The following is a 20,849-nucleotide window of genomic DNA, read 5'->3' as shown; positions in this document are numbered from 1 at the left end:
TGGTAACTTACTGTTAATAGTTGTCACATGTTAAATCATGCATATCCGAACTGATGAGATTTTTGAGTTTTGAAGCAATTGAAATTTAGCTTATAGTGAAAATATATAGATTACATTAGGGAGACAGTGTAGCATAGGCTCAGGAGCCAGGTTTTCCGGGTTTGACTATTAGCTCTGCCACTCATTACCTGGGGGACCTTGAACCAGGTCCTTAAATTTCTCTGTGCCGCAGTTTCTTCATTTGTACGAAAATAGGAGTAATAAGCACATGTGATTGTTATGGGGGTTAAATGAGCTAAAACATGTAGCCACTTAACAGTGTATGAAATGTAATGAATACTCAAAAAGATTAGCTAATTGTGAAACACGAAATTCTCTTTTAATTAGTAGAACGATACAGCTACTTTAAACTGAATATTACATACCCAAATCAAAATTTTAGCAAGACTAAATTGTAAAATATTTACATACCAAAATTAACTATGCTTCAGAAAGAAAGAGGGAAATGAGCATAAAATTTCTTGGGACACTTATTATGTGCTAAGCTCTGTACTATATCCATTATAAATGTTACTCTCATTTAGTCCTCATTACACTTCTCTGAGGTAAGTATCATACCTTTTTACAGATGAGAAAACCATCTTAGAGAGGTTTGTTAACTTGCCTGAGGTCATGGCACTAAACAGGAGCAGAACAAGATGCCACTGTAGGTCTCATACCATTCCCACCACCATGCTGCTGCATCTAGATTTCCCCCTTATCCCACATGGAATCACTGAAGCATGTCTCAGTAAAACTGCATACTTTGGAGGAACATGTTTTACTCAAAGCAGTAGTTCTATCAAAAAGTTAAAATGAAAGTGGTTGAAATGAGCACAAGTTCATTTAATGTTTAATTATATGAGATTTAAAAAACTTTGCTACTCATCTTTAACATTTATCCCACTTGTACTGTGTTTATGCTCTATATAGAATGTAGCATAATGATTTGCCCTTCCTAATTGATTATTTTGTCATCTTTTTCTTTTTTTCTTTTGCTATACTTGGGTTCATTCTGAAATGTGACACTTCATTTGGCCCTTTGTGCTCTATGTCAGCGTCTTCAACTTTATGGATACCATTCTCCTCCTAATAGTGTATGTACAATACTTTAAATGTTCTTTATGTAAATAGTCCTCACCTGTTTTACTTGATAATGCTATTTCTCTGTATAAAGCCAGATCTGTTATTGAGCATGTTTAGGAATTTATCGAATATAATAATGTGCAACCAGGCCAAAAATTTTTATTTCCTTCCTAGATTTATGAGGAGACTAAACCTAACAGAGCAATTGTATATCTTTAGCTTTAGATTAGAATAAGGGAAAGGTGAGTGAAACAACCGAAAACTCTGGTAGAATAATTGAAATTTTATATTTTTCAGTGGTATTTGAAGAGTTAAATACAATTTATGGAGCAGATTCTCAGGCTATGCTCTTGCAGGACACAGGTATTTTAAGAACTGGATCTGTCCATCTGATATACAGTCTTTTCTTAATTCTAATAAAGAAGATATTAATGGATAAACTTTTCTTAGTTTTCCGTATTTCTCCCAAATTTTTTTCTAAAACTTTTGATGCCTGCCTTCTGCCTATGGTCTATACAAAAGTCTGGTGTAAGACGACACTTGATATGTTTGATATATCACTCTATCACATGTTACTTCTCAAAAAGGATTATGATCTTCAGACTCACCTTTTCCTGAAAAAGTTGGGAGTTCCTGCAAGTGATCTTCCAACTGTACTCTTCTCACACTATGCTTTCCTTCTTTCCTTTCTCCTGGAAAGTCAGAGCTTGTTGGTTAGCCCAGCTACTACACAACTAAGAGTAGGCCATGGCCCCTTTTGAATGTAAACATGCACAGTCCATTTGATTTCCCCAAGGATCCTTAAGTCACTTAGAAGGATCCCTCAAATTATACAAATTATACCTGAGAGAAGCTCTTGAATTCAGGGTGTCTGACTCAGAATTGTCCTGCTGAAAGTGTTCCAGTTATAGTGTAAACTCTAGGTGTATTGCCTCCTATATTGTATATTTAATAAAAATTCCAAACTATAAAAACTAATTCTGTTCTAGATTTAAGTATACACTGAAGGCTGATTCAGCATAAGGTAAACCTAAGATATCTTGTCTAAGTCACAAGGAATGGACCTAGAATGGGTTGGAAAACAAGCCAAGTCCATGGGAACCTTATGACTGACTAATTGTTTTGATCCCTTATGAGATACTTTAAATTTTTTCTGCAAAATTCACTACTGTTTTCCATGAAATAAAGTCTACCATTTTCTTAAAAATTTTAAAAGATTTCTCTGTTAATTATTTCAAAAATATATAAGAATGTGTAAGATGAAAATCTCATAGATTCTAATGCCATATGCCCTGTGAAACTTAATAAATGTTAATAATAATTATGACTTTTTAATTTATTTTTCTAACCTAATATGTCATTGCATGAATCATTTTTCCAACTGTGGCAATTTATATTTTTCTTTTAAACTCATAAATTTCATACAGGTGACCAATGGTTTTTTGAAAAATACATTTTAGAGTAATATTGTTAAAAGGAAATAGGTACTAATATAGCTCTAGTTTAAGCTACATATGCAAATTATAGTCACTTAGACATTAAGAGAATAATACTGAGAACCAGATTTAAATTACATATTTCATTTATATTATGCTTGCTTATGTAATAGGAAGGTAATTTACATTTTGCTGTGATAATATATATATATTTTTTATTTTACTGAAGGCATCTTTGTTTTTCATCTAAGAATGTAAAATACATATTTTAAAGTGATATAACTCGATGTCATTTTTTTATCCCCAGTCTTAAATGTATTACATGATGTTTCAACTCCCTTAGTTTAGTTGGCTATATAAACTGCCTTTTTTTCTTATAATAGGAAAATTTTCGCTTAGAAAGGAATGATTATTTTCAAAAAAAATGCAAGAAAACAAGGAAGATTTATTTAAAATTAAAAAAAATTCAGACAGCCTGAACATTTATATGAAATATCATTGATGTATGTTTTCACAAATATATTAGTATAACGTTATGAATTAACGGGCAATTTTCTACTAGTTTCCAGAATTGTAGATCAACTGGAGCGATAAAGGCTCTAATTTGAGTGTAGTTCGTGGAGCTGAATATAACCTAAGATTCTGTCTTTAGGAAGAAGTTCCTTCAGGAAAAGCAGGGCCTCGGATTTTACTATAGAGACAGAGATTCTGTGGCCTCTGTGGTAACCTGTTCCAAAAGTTAATCAACCTTACAGTAGGTTCTGCCTGTATTCTGTCAAATTATTCCTTGCTGCAGTGTAAGATTGAACATACTTTTTTGTATCCTGGAAGATAGTTACCTTACAGCCTTTTCTCTTCCAAACAACCCTGATTCTTTTCATATTTCTCATATAGTCAGCTCTTGATTATCTTACTACAGTAATGAAAAGAAATATAAAACATTCAAAGGAATAAATAATGCAAAAGTCAAGTATATTTGACTTTGACATACCTTATATTTTACAAATTTTTTAAAGATTATCTTTATTACCCAAATTTCATTGTAGTCAAAAAATATAGCAATTTTTATATAATTTTTTGACATGGGTTGAACTTGTTTTATGGACTAAAACAATGTCAATATTCATAAATGATCTGTGTTTGAAAAGAATGTGTATTCTTCAATTTCGGGTACAGGGTTGTAATATATATATGACCAAACATATTAATTATGTGTTTTAAATCTCTATCATTACTAATGTTTTTTTCTGCTGTTCTGTCAAATCGTGTGTTAAATTACACATTACAATGCTAGACTTGTTAATTTCTACTTATAATTCTGGTTTTATTTTATATATTTTAATGCCTTCTTATTACCTGTATAAGAATATAGATTACTTAAATCGTCTTAGCAAGTTAAATCTTTGATTATATACTATCCCTAGATCTCTAAAAATGTGTTTGTGTTAAAAATCTATTTTATTGTCAAAATAAATATACTACATTTGTTTTTATTAACATGTTATTTTCCATTTTGTGATTTTTATTGTCTATTTTTACCTCTAGTGATAATGAAGCTTTCCCTGGTTTTTTTATTTTTTATTTTTTTTTATTTTTGGCTGTGTTGGGTCTTCATTGCTGTGCCTGGACTTTCTCTAGTTGCAGCGAGTGGGGACCACTCCTCGTTGCAGTGTGTGGGCTTACCATTGCGGTGGCTTCTCCTGTTGCAGAGCACGGGCCCTAGGTGCGCAGTCTTCAGTAGTTGTGGCACGTGGGCTCAGCAGCTGTGGCTCATGGGCTCCAGGGTGCAGGCTCAGTAGTTGTGGCGCGCGGGCTTAGTTGCTCCGCGGCATGTGGGATTCTCCCGGACCAGGGCTCGAACCTGTGTCCCCTGCACTGGCAGGCGGACTCCCAACCACTGCGCCACCAGGGAAGCCCCTCCCTGATTTTTTAAATATGTATTTTAGTTCAGAAATATACTGCTGATAGAACATAAATATAAAAACAATAAAAGTTTAACTACTGTATAATATAGATCAAGAAATAAAACATTGCCTTTGCTGTACCCCAAGAAGCCCCTTCATGTGTCTCCAATCATAATCCCTTCTTCTCCTTCAAAAGATAAGCACAATCAAGACTTTTTTTGTCAATTATTTCTTTGCTTTGCTTTGAGGTTTTATGACCTACTTATGTATCCTAAACAATATAGTTTAGTTTTGCCCGTTTTTGATCTTCATATAAATGGGATCATATTAAATGAGTTTTTCTATGTGTTGCTTCTTTGACTCAACATCATGATTGGCAGCTTCATCTGCGTTATTGTATCTGGTCCTAGTTCATTCACTTTTATTGCTATAAGCAGCAGTGCTCAAACGTTTTGGTCTCAGGACCCCTTTACATTGTTGAAGATTATCGAGAGTCCAAAAGAGCTTTCGTTTATGTTGGTTATATTCATCTATTTTTGCCATATAAAAACCAAAAAAATTATAAATATTAATACATTTAAAAATAATTTTTAAAACTCTCATGTTACCATAAACATTTTTTATGAAAAATAATGTCAAAAATATTGTGAGGAAAGTGGTATTTTTTACATTCTTTGTAAATCTCTTTAATGTCTGACTTAGTAGAAGACTGTGGGTTTCTCATAGATGCTTCTGTATTCAACCTGTTGCAGTATATTGTTTTGGCAACAAATACTATCAGTTGTTTCCCTTGAAGCAACAGTCTCACTTGGTTCATCTTCCAAAAAGATGCCTGCCACATACCAAAGTCTAAATAACCATAGTTTGTGTATCTGTTGTTCTTTCAAGTAAAAGTGATGGTTCATGAAAAAAGTGGCTAGTCTACCTTGCAACACAAACCACCGCATAGATGTTTTTTCTCAAGGCAACCATAGTACTTCATTAGACAGAAGTGCTTTATGCATGCTTCCCTTCACACCGAATGTTAAAAAGATGTGTGCTCAAAGATTAAATTAACACAATTATGAGTTTTATTCTTCAGCAAGTACATTCTTAAGTGAAACTCTTTTTTAAAATATGAGTATATGACTGAAGAATGTGACAACTTCTGAAGAATGTAATGACTTTGGTCTTTGGTGCTGTCATTGTACTAAGGCTTCAGCAATTTTACCCACCATTGCTTTTGTACCAGTCAACACAGTACAAAAGGCAAATAATGTGTTAAAGATGCTTTAAGATACATCTATATTATGTTTTGTCCAGTATTTTTCAGTTATTCTCAGTGAGAAGATTGGCACTGTTTTTTCTAGTCTGTCATTACTAGAAGCCTGGTTTATCATTTACAACCTCTCATTTTCCTTATATTTTGGATGTGTCTTTTTTAAAAGTATATTTTGTGTATTTTATCGGTTCCTTTTTATCTGGATTGATAATATATGCTTTTTAATTGGAAAATTCAGTCAATTTACATTACTGTGATTACTAACTTATTTGGATTTATTTTAGCCATTCTATATACTGTTTTTTTTTCTCTTTTCTTACTTTCTTTTACCTGGGTTACCTGGTAAAAGAGGTAACCCTGGCATTACCTGGGTTTATTTTGAGTTTAGAAGACATTCACTATATTTCTTTTCTTTGTATAGTTATTTTTGAAATTTTAATAAGAATACTTAAAATAATAAAGTCTTAGATTAGGCCATATCTTTATTCTCTTTCTCAAAAATAGAGTTTAAAAGTTCTTTAATACCGTTCTTTCCTCTCCTGGCATGGGTACTTAAAGTTGAATAATGTTTGCCCTTGTCTTTTTTTAATCCCACAAGTTAGACTTATAAAATATGTATCATTCATGTTTGTTTCAAATTACTTATATATTTGCTCTTCTTTACTCAGTATTTCCCTCTTTAATCTCACCCCTTCCTAAATCTCATAATCTTATACTCACAAAGTATATCCTCAAGTGATCTTCTAATAAATTTTTTTAAAAACCCTCTCTCTGGAAATCTCTTTTTTTCCCTTTATTTTTTTCCTGTTTATTGAGATATAATTGACATATAACATGGTATCAGCTTATGGTGTACAACATAATTTGATATATGTACTTATCACAAAATACCACAATAAGTTGAGTTGACATCCATCCCCTCACATAGTTACAATTTTTTTTTCTTGTGATGAAAACTTTAAGACCTATTTTCTTAGCAACTCCTAGCATACAGCACAGTATTATTAACTGTAGTCACCATGCTTTACATTACATCCCCAAGACTTACCTATCTTATAACTGGTAGTTCGTACCTTTTTACCGCCTTCACCCCTTTCCCTACCACCATCATTCCCACCTGCCTCTGGCAACCACCAACCAGCCTCTTCTGTTTCTGTGGATTCCTTTGTTTGTTTTAATTGAGATAGAATTGGCATATAACATTATATTAGTTTCAGGTGTATAATATAATGATTCGATATATGTTTACATGCTGTTATTTTGAAAGAATTTTACTATATATATTATTATGGGTTGACACTTATTCTCAGCAAATTGTGGTATCATCCCAGTCTTCTGGCTTCTATTGCTGGAAATGCAAAGTCATCTCTGGGTCTAATTATTATTCTTATGTAGGCAATCTGTTTTCTTTCTGGGTGCTTTTAAGATTCTGTTTGCCTTTGGTATTCTACAGTTTTATTACAGTCTATCTCTCTTTTTGCTTGTATCTATCATGAAATTTATTGGGCTTCTTAAATATGGGATTGTTTGCTTTCATTATTTCTTGATTATCCACTGCCAATATGTCTCTGAATGTTGCCTCTTTCCCATTTTCCCTAATATTACTTTCTAGAGCTTTGATAGATATTCATGTTTTAATGTCTCTTAACTCCTCTTTAATTTGCCATTTTTTTATCTTTTCACACTGCATTCTGTATACTTTATTCATATTATCTTCAAGTTCACTGATTTTCTCTCTAGCTATATATAATATGATATTAAATTTCAGTGGTTCATTTTTCATTTCTAGAAGTTTTATTTGGTTCTTTTTTCTAATCAGCCTAATAATTTTTGGTAGTCCCTTTTTCCTAAAAAGTCCTATCAAATACAAGTTCATATTCTTTAAACTTATTAAACTTATTTTGTATTCCATATCTAATAATTTCAATATCTGGAGCCTGCAGCTCTGGTTCTATTGTTTGTTGTTTCTGCTGGTTCCTACTTATGGTGGCTTACGTTCTTTTACGTTTAGTAATTTCCTATTATGAGCATGTATTTGTTGGAATGCATCTGTGTGGATTCTGTAAGGGCTGGGTTAAGGGTGTGTTTTTCCTGGGAAGACTTGTGTATTTATGTTTGTTTCTGTGATACATTGCAGGTACCTGCAGTCCCATGTAACTTTAAATTACAATTCTCGGGTTATGGTTTCTCAGGCCACACTTGTCATAGTGGGACAGATTATAAAGATGTAGTTTTCTTTTGTTTGTTTATATTTTTCTGTGTTTTTAAATATCACTAATAGCAAAGACAGTTTACCACCTGATTCTATGGGCTACTATTTTGGGATTTTTTTCCTAGTTTGCCTAACCTCTGAGTGTAGCCTTTCTCAGATCCTTACTTTATATATAGGGTATTTACCTGTCTGTACATGGACCATTTTAGGGAGCCTCTGTTCTGGATGGAGTCCCATCTCTAAATCGGTCTTTTTCCCCCTAACTTCCTTTTTCTTCCTTCCTTCCATCTTCCCTTTCTCCCTTATTTTATTTCCTTACTTCTTTCCTTCTGTCTTTGAGCTGCTATAACAAAAGTACCTTAAAATGGGTGGCTTATAACGAATAAGCATTTTTCATAGTTCTGAGAGCTGGGAAGTCCAAGATCACCAAACCAGCAGATTCATTGTGGCAGCTGATGAGGGCCTGCTTCCTGGTTCATAGGTGGCACCTTCCCACTGTGTCCTCACATGGTGGAAGGGGGCAAGGGAGCTCTCTCAGACCCCTTTTGTAAGTGCACTAATCCCATCCATGAAGGCTCTGCCCTCATGACCTAATCACCTCCCAAAGGCCCCACCTCCTCCTAATACCATCACCTTGGGGGTTAGGATTCCAGTATATGAACTTTTCACACTATGGCTCCCTCCTTCCTCCCTCTCTTGCTCTTTTCCTTCCTTCCTCCCTCCTTTTTCTATGCTCAGAACATACATTTTTTCCTGTAGAGATCCGTGTCAATATAGTTTGTCAAACCAGTTTTATCCCTTCATATGTTGTAAGTATGAATAATGTCATCACAGTCTGTGTGGGTGGGGTAGGGATGAGGGTGACCAGGGTTTGGAAGTAAGGGAGAGGCCTGGCTTCACCAAGCGAGTCACTCCTGTTACCCTCCTAATAATAGTATAGTGAGCCTTATTTTCTAGTTAGATTGGTTTAGCAGTCCTTTTTTTGACTATATACTGCCTTTCTACGTTACAGTTTAAACATATATCCACATTCGAAATATTTAGATAACTTCGCAGAGTATTTAACCTCGTTACCATTTATTGAGGTTCTGCTATATCTGTGTAAAAGAAAATGAACTGTGTTAGTGCTACACTCAGTTAATTTTACTTGGTTACAGCTTATTTAGTTACAAAAGGGGGTGACGAGTAGATTCTCTGCCACATTGCTACATTTACACGTATGGTAATAAATACATCTATGTTATATAAGTGATTCCTGCTTAATAATACTTTATTATTAACATTTTATTAAGTTTATTAAAATATGGGCAGTAGGCAGTGTTTTCTAGTTCATAATAATGAATTAAAACACAGATCTTTGAGAGAATTCCCAGATGCTTATAATTTTATTAGTGGCACTGGTCTTTTGAAAACTAACACGCACACACAAATAAGAATTCTCTCACCATCAACCACTCACTCCTAAATTCACCATGCAGCATCTTCTTCTCACAGTAACCCAAAGAAGACCAAGCCTGAGAATCTGTGAAATCTTCCCTGGTAGATCCTGAGAGAAAGCACCTTTAATTATTTTTGTTTATAGAGACCCAAGTTAAGCCTGTAGTTCTACATTTCATGTAAAGATTAGACTACACTTCTTAATTCTGATATCGCCTGCTTTAGACTAGCCTGTACCAAGATAGAAGCTAGTGCTCTGTCCTTGGAATAGATCAGAAAGTACCTGATCTATTTACAATAGACACCAAATCCCTGATCAGCTTTGAGTGGTTTGCCTTAAACTTGCAATTTTTTTGTGACAAGTTTTCGATTAACTTAAATTTACTCTCTCTAAAGTATGGATATGGTCATTTTGATTCTTTGATGCACTAACATAATATATGCTAACCAACAATGATTCATTTTTAAATTAAGCTGAATTTTTATAGGTTGCTATAAAATTACCAAAATCTTCTCCAAATGAATTTACTTCACACAAGGTGTGAATAAAATTTTTATTTCACACTTTCTTAGAAGTTATGTATGTTTCATTAGAAGGGCATGGGGCAGGGGTGAAGAATGTGATTCTTATTGACAAAGCCACATTGTACTTAGAAACAGTGGTTATATACCATTACACCTTTGAAAATGCCCTGGGTTTACCAGTGATGTAATATGATACTGCTGTGTGCAGCAGGAAGCAAAAAAGGTAAGCTAATGTGTTTTCTTTTCAAGGTTGGCTAGAAGAGATTTAAACTGTATAAATTATCATTGTTTCTGACTATTCTTTAGATTTCAGTTGTGCTTCTTAAAACTTCTACAGGTACTTAAAACAGATGCTGAGGAACTTGTCTCCAGAAGCTATTGGGATACACTGAGACGTAATACAAGCCAAGCACTCTTTTCAGACCTCGCAGAGGTATAATTAAACCTCAACCAGGTCCTTGTACTATTTGCCATTTTGTTAATCTAGTCCTCATTTCATTTTCGAGTCATAGCGATGAAACCAAAAATATATTTTATACTTTCTCTTTTTCTCCAGTAAAGCAGTAATTCCTATATATAAATTGGTATATTTGAATATGTCGACTGTGCTGGCAGGGGCAGCAAGGTCACCTGTAATAGCCCATGGTAAATCCACTCGCTTCTTGTAGAAAACACGACTTTCCAACTTAATTAAAAGGAAATACTGTTCTTTTTCACTTAAAGGTCACTTTCAGGAAATTTGAAAATACTATTTTATAGTTTCACTGAATCTTTTAACCTTATAATTGGCAATGTTACATGAAGTGCTGTAACTTCTAACTTGGTAAAAGATAGATAATGCTTTAGAGTTACGGTAGATTTAAAATCAAATTTCCTAACATTAATAGCGAGTGGCTTACCAAGGGTGGGCATGGGGGAGGTGTGCTAACAGCTGGCAGTCAGGGAAGGGAGGACATTTTACCTTGACATTGGTTAGGATTGCCAGTGTGTGGAAAATTAAAAGTAGACTGACCATTATATCATGCACTATTGTTTTCGAATTCCATAGAGACACATACCTTTTCGCTGCACTCAGGTGGACTGTTCCCACCACCCCACTCTCATTATGGCACTGTTAATAGGAATTTGTCACTTTAAAAGATGGGCTATGTCTTGTAGATTAAATACTTTCCTATGTTCCCTATTAAGAATTTTTAAGAACTTTATTAGAGATGGCTGTCTGGCTTACCACAAAGGACTTTTCAGTAAATACCAAGAGATGTATTTTTTCATTATCTTTTTCTCTTGAAAGTTGGCTTCTCGTTTCTTTTTCTAAAGTTTGACTTTTAAAAGGTATACTTAAAAATATCTAGAGAAGTAAACTGGAATGAATTCTGTTACCCACATAGACAGTGTTACTCAGTGGCCACCTCTAGAGCAGGGCAAACACTTGTAAGTGTTAAAGTCCTAAAACAAATAAATAAAGCATTCTGCCCTACATATAGTCTGTCTGTGATATGCAAATATGATGTAATTATGACCCGCAATTATTAATCTTTAAAAATTACCTTTTAAATCTTAGCTATTGTTAGGCATAAAGTGCTAGTAGATAGTCCATTTACACATATTTTAGAAGTGCTTAATTCTGTAATCATTTATGTAGGCATATAGTAGTCAGTGCCTAAAAGTAAGAGCAATGGGGGACACTAGTCCTTGGAGTCCCTACAAGCCTGCTGTGCCCAGCTTCAAATTAGCAGTCGTGTCCTGCTGTCTCTTCCCGCCATAGGCTGTCCACCTCTCAGCCTCCAACTGATCTTCAATCCCATTTAACTCTGCTAGAAATTCTCACAGTTAGGCACAACCTGCTTATTATATGTCAAATTTAATTTAAATCTTGGTAATATCAGAAGACCAGTCAGCTCTTACATATACTCAAAGATCTTATATAAGATTTGCGTAAGATCTTTTGAAGATGTTTATTGCTCCATCTGATGTGTGCTGGAGCTGGCTTTTACAGCTTCCCAGAGCTAGTTCTGCACATCTCTTCCCAACTCAGCATTCCATGATATTCCGTTGGTACCTTCAGATTGACCATGATAGGCATGTTACTACCGTAGACATTGGCAAACACTACAAATCAGGCTTTTTTATTTTCCTAGAGAGCCAGTTCACTAGCACACCATTAACTGTAATCAATCCACACTATAATCATAAGCTGCTAAATCAATTAGTGAATTGACTCAAACATCGTGAAAATAAATTTGATGGAGAGAAGTGCAAAGAAAAAGAAGAAAAGAAAACAAAACATATTGTGTTTCCAAGTAAAATAATTATTGGGGGATCATCTCTGTTACTGCCCTCCCACATTAGAGAAGATAATTGAGAATTAGCTGTAGTTAAATTACAACTCATTATAATTCCTTATAGGTTACTACTGATGCCAGTGAAACATTGAATTGTTTATACTGTCAGTACTTCAGGATTTGAATTCGTTCAGAAAGGAAGCTTAGAAATCTATTTGTATTTCTTTGTTTCTCTTATATTTAAAATGTAAATATTGAGATAAAGCAGTTCCCTTTACATAATGTAGGTAAATTTGAGATTAGCCTCTCATATTCTTATTGCAAAGCTATTTCTAACCATAAATTTTTTTTCAGTGATAGTAAAACCATGTTATAATGAAAATTTGAATACCACAGCTGCTACCACTTTCTAACCAAAATAATAGATAATAAATTCATAGTACAATATGTCTATCATGCAGCTATTGAATACAGTCTGAGTACCAGAATTACAAAAACTGTTTTCAGCTTTACAGATGCAATTAAAATTTTTTTCTTATCTGCTTTAAACTTTACTAACCCTTAATAAGTTCCAGTAGGTTATTTAAAACCTTCCTAACAAATCAAGAGTTTGACGATTTCCTCCAGCCCATGAGTAGAGCTTGATAAGATTATTATCATATAGTAATCCATAAAAATATATTGAAAGAATTTCTTAAAACTCTTTAATAGCTTGATATATTTTTGTTTTATGCAAGTTTTTTAATTTTTTTATTCCATTTTTGGTGAAATCATTTAAAATAATTTTTAATCAAAACGAAGTTAGATAATGGCCTCGCATGGGGTTCTTTTGTGGCTTTTTCTCGCTTTGTTAATGAAAACACCTGAATTCGTTTTATTTTAACAATGAGCACAAGAATCAAAGGGATAAAGTCTCTATTTTTGTCTCAACTCTCCTGTGATTTAAGTTATATAGCACTGTTAGGATACCAAAGACACTGGTATAGTTTTCAATGACTCCCAACAGTACTCTGTTTCACTGAATGGGGGGAAAAGGTTTTCACCATTTCCATTTTCTTAATTTTTCTCTCTAATGTCAAACTGTTGTTTATGCCTCTGTGAGTCTGGATTATCTGGATAAGAGCAACCTAAGTCTAATAAGATTTCGATGATGAAAGACTGTAAATGAAGATTTGCTCTGCTCAATGGGCATGAGGAAAACTGGCTGAATGAGGTCATTATTTAAAACCTGTGTAAAGCAAAGCCACCTCATTTCAGTGTATTATGTCTCGAGGTAAGGAACATGACAACACTAGAGGAAAACATTCCATAATTATGTTATCAGGGTTCTCTAACTTTTGGTGTTCCTGTATCCTCTCATTTTAAGGCATTTTTTTAGATCTATATAACATATGTATAGTTTCAATAACACAAAAGAAGTAAGAGTATACCATGTAAAAATATTTTTTTGCATTAAGCTCCAACATTATTTTCTGTCTTGTCCTTTTTCAACTTCTTGGAATATACTGGTTTGTCAGAAATAAATAATAATAGCTAACACTTATTGAACATTTACAATATGCCAGTTATAGTGCTGACTAACGTGAGTTATCTAATCCTCACAACAACCCTTTAGGGTAAGTACCGTCCTTGTTCCTGAGGATAATTATATCCTCGGTGAGATTAACTTCCCCAAGGTCACCTAACTAACGAGGGAAAAAGTCAGAATTCAAACCAGAAATCTCCCTCTTGAGTTCATCATCCTATTTGCTCACCACGCTACTGCTTATTTGTGAAGCAGCAACTTGTTCTAAAACCTTATCCCTGCTCCTCTTCTTGGTCACTTTGCCCCTCTTCCACATTCCATCGCTCTAGCTTCCAGATGGATACCCCAGTTCTTCATGCTGACCTCTGATTGGCTCGAGCCTCCACTATTATGGTCCCTTTAGGCATGCCTTCTCAAATATTTCCTCTCCCTACTATAAATTAAGCTGTTCCTTGGATAATAAACTGATTAGATTTGATTATACATGATCACAAAAGAATGTCTATAATTAACAGGCTACCTTCTCCCCCCACAAAGGTCTTAATGCTTTTGTCCAAAGCATCTTATGACTACCAATAAGAACATGTATATATTGGTTATATTATAGGGAACTTCTCAGTTATTCCAGCTCCTGAGAATACTTGGAACTTGTCAGCAAACTCAAATAAGAAGTAGTAGAGATCGTCCAAACCAATTATTAGGAGGTTACATTCTAGAAATTATTTAGAAAAATCCAAACTAAATTACAAATACAGACTACATAGGTGATTACTAAAGAATCTCAACAATTTTAGTTAATTTAAAGTAGAAGATACCCTACATGTTTTAAAGAGTCTTTAAGAGAGACGTGAGTAATCCATGTAGCAGAAAGATCACTTTAGAAAAATAGTTTCATGGATTCAAAGAGGGCATGTTGGAGGGGGAAAAGCCTATCAGAAGATGTAGTCTTCTATAACTCCATTCTAGTCGTTACAAGAGAAGAAGAATATTTGGTCTAGGGAGAAGGGAAATAAAGACCCAACAAATGTTATGAAGGATAAAAATGGCTATCTTCATGAAAGATTGGGAAGGGAGCTCTCAGGAATCAAAAGATTGCCAAATTTAGTGTTTGGAAGATGGGTAAGATGAGACTATCAGGGAACATGGAAGACGACTGATGCTTTGAAGAGAAGTATATATTTTCTATTATGTTTTCTATGGAGTGGTATCATGATTCTGGTCAAGAAGTAATAGTTTCAAATATGTACCTTTAGATGGACATTTGCAGCTATTTTTTAAATATAGAAAATGATATTATTTAACCTCTTACTTTTTCTTACATTTCCCAGGATAATACATGGGGAGAGGTTATAATCACTTGAATTTTATTATTTTTGTAACTGAGTTTAATAAGATAGGTATGAGTTAATGGCCAAGTGAAGAAGGAAGGAAAGACAAAGAAGGAAGGAAAGGGAATGGGATGGGAAGGAGGGAAGCAAAAGGAAACCTATAAAGCTACATTAAAAAGGGAAGATTTTCTCAGGCCATTAAACTTTATAAGGACTATAATTAAGTTATTTTAAGAATACATTTGTTGGAACTTGTATATCAAGTTGAATGGGGAAGGGAAAATCCTCTGGAATTAATTTCTTATCCATTCAAAAAATAATGTAAGACTTTTCTTTGGAAAAAATTGTAGATGATATAAATTCCAAGGTAATATTACTGTAGTTTCTATTTCAAAATACAGTATCTTCTATTTAAAGTATCATGGATAAGAATACAATAGGGAAGAATCATGGTTCAAGGAAACTATTTTACGAAGCTTGAGGCCATTCTTTTGTCAGCCCTATCTGTTCAATAATCTGAGGAATTTACCTCTTTTGGACATCCTAAATGAATGAATTTTTCAGGTTGATCAGGAAAATCCAAAGTAAATTACTTAAATAAAAATAAAATATTTGATGATTACTAAAGGCTTTTAACTATTTTAGGTCATTTAAACTGTAGATACCCTATGTGCACAATTTGAGGTTGAAGACTCCTTAATATAATCATAACTAAGTTTTTTGAGGATAAACATCAATTTCATCTGTATTTCTATTTTCGAATTTTGAACTTCTTTTTAACTGTAATGGCATGTATTAATACATCCTTCTGCTTTTCATTCTAATGTTAATGTGTGTGTGTTCTTTGGGGGATATTGGGTATCTGTATTCTGTTTTGTTTTATTGCAGCTAACCTTTAAATTGTGATTTCTTTTAAAGCGTGCTGATGACATTACAAACTTAGTAACAGATACTACACTTCTTGTACACTTTTTTGGAAAGAAAGGAAAAGCTGAGCTCAACTTTGAAGATTTTTATAGGTGAGCTTAATTTTTATATTTGTATTGAAAAATGTTAACATGCTAAAGTCAGGAAGGTCTTTAGGAATCATTTAGTGCAGTGACACTCACCTCTTTGCTGCTTTCATCTTAACTAAAGATACTCTAGAACAAATATCCACTCCCGTCAGTGCTTGTGTACCAGTAGTTCTATTGATAAATGTAACAGGAAGTCACTGAATGATGAAAAATATCCAGATATCTGGATTGATTATTTCCTATATATTCAGAAGAAAGAATATTACCAATTCCTCAGTCTCGATAAGCTGCAGTAATAATAATAATAGGCATGTATAGTGTTTGCTGCAGTAAACACGAGGCCGGGCACATTAACTCCTTTAAGTCTCATCGCTACCCTGCAAGATATTCTTGTTATGTCCATTTTACAGATGAAGAAGCCAAAGTCCTGAGAGGCTAAGTACCATCTGTTACCATCACTCTTCATTTATCTTATTCATTGTTTATGTATTTTTGTCATAGATTCATGGATAACCTCCAAACAGAAGTTCTAGAAATAGAATTCCTTTCCTACTCTAATGGGATGAATACTATCAGTGAAGAAGATTTTGCTCATATTCTTTTACGATACACAAATGTGGAAAATACATCAGTATTTTTGGAAAATGTGCGTTATAGTATACCTGAAGAAAAGGTATCTAATCCCCATTTTTATTTTGTTACATATGTTATTATCTTGTAATTATATAGGTTTGTAAAATATATTGTCCTTCTGTTAGTTCTTTTGCTCCTCTGTGGATTAATAGATTCTTTGGATATATTCCATCCTTCTCCTCTGTGTCTTAAGCGCTCTGGCTAAACTTTAAAATGGTTTAACTTAAAATTCTGGGTTGGGACTTCCCTGGTGGCACAGTGGTTAAGAATCCACCTGCCAATGCAGGGGACATGGGTTCAAGCCCTGGTCTGGGAGGATCCCACATGCTGCGTAGCAACTGAGCCCATGCGCCACAACTACTGAGCCTGTGCTTCTAGAGCCCATGAGCCACAACTACTGAAGCCTGCGTGCCTAGAGCCCGTGCTCCGCAACAAGAGAAACCACCGCAGTGAGAAGCCCCCGCGCACTGCAACGAAGAGTAGCCCCCACTCACCACAACTAGAGAACGCCCATGCACAGCAACAAAGACCCAACACAGCCAAAAATAAATAAATAATAAATTTTTTAAAAAATTTAAAAAAAATATAATTCTGGGTAGATATCCATATTTTTCTTAGACATGCTGAAAACCTTTAAGGTTATTAGCAGTTGTTTTATTCACATTATGGATATCACTTTTCAAGGGAATTCTGCTGAGCTATAAGCTTTGACTACTATGTAAACATCACCTCATATAAAACGGTTTATATTGACATCATTTCAGTCACACTTTATTCATTTCTATAATACCCTTAATAAAAGGTCATTAGAAGACGGCTATTGACGAGTGAGTGATCTTATCGGTAGTTGAACTGAGGTTTTTCAAAGAGTTTGGATGGCATGAATGGTTAAGAACCTGGGACAACTGATTGTCTATTTGTTTAGTAGCAAATGTTTTGTCAGCAATTCTGAGCAGTTGCATTATCTAGTGGTATTTGAGTGCATCACTGCAACCAAATAGAACTGGTGTTACAAGTACCCCTTCAAGCATGGGATGTTTTGGATATATTGCCTTCTATTTGTGTTTGTAGAAGGATCAAGTTAATCTATCCAAGAAAAACTTGCAAACAGTTTGACTTTGTTTAAAGTGGATACACTGTGACGGTGCTAACAATTCTGCAGGTCCCCTACGGAATGAGGAAAAAAGGACTTGATGCATTTGACTATTAGTTTATGTAATCACTTAGGGGTCTTTTATCTGTTTTACATGTTGAAGTAAATTTTTTCCAATTCATAGACACTTCCCTAAAAATAAATATCAGAAATTGTACTATTTTGTCAAACTATGAGTGTATTATTTAGGGCCTTGAAGAATATGCTTTTTTTTCTTTTATCCACTGGAGACTTATAAAAATCTGAAATTCAAAAAAGTCAATTCCAGGGTGAAGTGTTTAGGGAACTCTTTGTACTGTTTTTGCACCGATGTTTTACATTTAAAATTATTTCAAAATAAAAAGTTTGGGGGAGGGGAATTCCCTGCCAGGCCAGTGGTTAGGACTATGTGCTTTCACTGCCATGGCCCGAGTTCGATCCCTGGTCAGGAAACTAAGATCATGCAAGCCGTGTGGCACAGCCAAAAAATAAAAAATTTTCTTTTAAGTTAAATTCAGCTTCTCAAAACTTCTAATTGATAGAGGTATCTTAAATGTAACATTATTACAGTAAGAAGAGGAAAATATAGCAAGTGAACAAGCATTGATTCTCACTGATTTTTTTTTTTTTTTTGCATTATCTCATCAATCATTAGAACAACCTTCCAGATACTGATAAATTTCTTTTAGAAAAGAGGAAGCTAAGGCTCTCAGGTACTTAAAATAGTTGCCCAAGGATTCAAACCCAAGACGCTAAGCCAGTGATATTCCTAACACACCCTACTTCTGTATTTACCATCTTTTCACCTGCCATCCTCTTCTCTCAAAAGAATAACAAGTAGTAGTACTTGAATAGCACTTTACATTTCTAAAATACTTTCATTTCCATTCATTTATCTAGCAGATATTAAACATCTGCTGTTTACTAGGCCTTATTGTAGCCACCGTGGATAAAGTGACAAGCAAAATCCTTCTCTCATGGAAACACATCTTAGTGGAGAGATACAATAAACAAGTAAAGGAAAAATAGTAAATGATATCCTTTCAGATAATGATAAATATTATGAAGAGGACTAGAAAAGAAGATAGACAATCAAGGTAGCTTTTGAGGAAAGGCTGTGAGGAATGACCTGTGCCAAGATCTGGATGAAGAACCTTCCAGGCAGAGGAAACAGCAAATACTAAGGGCCTGGGGACAGAAAAAGCTTCCTTTATCTGAGAAATTGCCAAAACGGTAAAGTCGGTGAAGGGGAAATAGTAGGAGATCGAGGAGAGATAGATTAGGGGTCAGGTCTCAGAGGACCGTGTAGGCCAAAATAAGAAGTTTAGATTTTATTCTAATAGTGATTCTAAGAGTGATGGTAAGCTACTATAGTATTTAAACTTTAAAGCAGTGGTAAGTAAACTACCTACTTCCTATTCTTGTAAATAAAGTTTTATTGGAACATAGCCACGCTCATTCTTTAATGGATTGTCTCTGGCTCCTTTTGAGCTATAACAGTACAGTTGAGTAGTTGCAACATGCACCATATAACCTGCAGAAATAAAAATATTTATTCTCTGACCCTTTATAGAAAACGTTTGCCAATCTTGTTTTAGAACATAGGTGTCATGTTTGTTCATTCAACAAGTATTCGTTCAGTGAGTATTTGCTGTCTACTGTGACACTCAAATCTGATCTAACTCATGAGCCAGATATGACCTGATTCACGTCTCAAAAGATCATCGTGGCTGGTGTATACAGAATAGACTTCAGTTGGCCCAGGTTTGAAAGAAGGTGGCAAGTTAGAATGTTGTTATAATAGGAGTATAGCTAAGAGACGAGCATGGTTTGGACCAGGGTGAAACTAGGGAAGAGTGGTCAGATATTGGATCATTTGAAAAGTAGAGCTGATAGAACATGTTGCTGGATTAGACTGCAATATGATGGAACAAGAATCATGAAGAACTCCTAGGTTTTGGCCTGAACCACATGGTGAAACAGTGCCCTTTATTGAGCTAAGCAAGACTATAAGCTTGGGATTAGGAAAGAATCAATGGTTTTATTTTGGACAAGTTAAATTTGAGATTCCTATGAGGTATCCACTTGAAGAAATTCTGCAGGCAGTTGGATGTGTGACTCTAGCATTCAGGGGTGCAATCAGGACTACTTTTGGTGTATAGACTTCCAAATGGTGTCTCCAGTTTAAACTGCTCCCCTGAATTTCAGTCTTTTACTTCATACCGCCTACTCAGCATCTCCAGTAGTATCCAATAGACATCTCAGGCTTAATAGTTGCAAAACTAAACTCCTGAGCATCCCCCCAAAATCTTGCTCCACGCACCATCTTCCCTGCTTGAATTAATGGAAACTCCATTCTTCCTAGTCGTTCTAGCCAAAATTTTTGGACCTCTCCGTCTCATTCTACATACAATCCGTCACAGATCCTCCTGACACTGCTTCTGTCAGCATTTGATCACTCCTTGCCACCTGCATTGCTACCACCCAGGTCAGTTGCCTCCTAAGTCACCTCTCTGCCTCCAGCTTTGCCTCCCTGCCATCCGCTCCCCATTCAGCATTTAAGGAAGCGCTTTATACCATGATTCAGATCTTATCATAGTAACTCCCCATTTTTCTCCTTACAGTGGCCTCCAAGGCCTACACAGTCTGCTCCCTCATTACCTCAGACCTCACTTCCTGCCATTCTCCCCTGTCCTCGCTCTGCTCCAGCCACACTGGCTACTTTACTGTTTCTCAAATACCAGGCAGTCTGCTGTCTCAGGGGTTTTGTGTGTGTTCTTTTCTCTGCCCAGAATGCTCTTCTCTTAGATATGCTGTGTATATCGCTCACTATGTTATTTCTCAATGAGGCCTACCCTTCCAATCTAATATATGAAGACTCACCTATTATATAAATAATATATAACTTACTATGTAAGTAATAATCTAGTAGATAAATTATAACCCTTTCCCTTGGCATTCCCTATTCCTTCTTCCCTTAATCTGTTTTTATTTCCATAGCGTTATCGTCTTCTAACATACCATATAATTTAC

The 20,849-nt window shown here is 34.8% G+C and overlaps 1 protein-coding gene across 1 annotated transcript in view; it reads left to right on the top strand.

Annotated features, from left to right (window-relative positions):
* Positions 1-20,849, top strand: part of MICU3 (mitochondrial calcium uptake 3) — a 96,269-nt gene that overhangs the window by 61,487 nt on the left and 13,933 nt on the right. Inside the window, exons 8-11 of the mRNA XM_024759872.1 lie at positions 1,098-1,136; positions 10,238-10,333; positions 15,954-16,054; positions 16,553-16,724. Of these exons, the coding sequence (XP_024615640.1) occupies positions 1,098-1,136; positions 10,238-10,333; positions 15,954-16,054; positions 16,553-16,724 (408 nt within the window). The remainder of the gene's footprint in view (positions 1-1,097; positions 1,137-10,237; positions 10,334-15,953; positions 16,055-16,552; positions 16,725-20,849) is intronic.

This window comes from Neophocaena asiaeorientalis, unplaced genomic scaffold (genome assembly GCF_003031525.2).
Source record: "Neophocaena asiaeorientalis asiaeorientalis breed wild unplaced genomic scaffold, Neophocaena_asiaeorientalis_V1.1 scaffold521, whole genome shotgun sequence".
Taxonomy (NCBI): domain Eukaryota; kingdom Metazoa; phylum Chordata; class Mammalia; order Artiodactyla; family Phocoenidae; genus Neophocaena; species Neophocaena asiaeorientalis.
The sequence above is the reverse complement of the archived record's forward strand: the minus strand, read 5'-3'. Positions and strand labels throughout refer to the sequence as shown.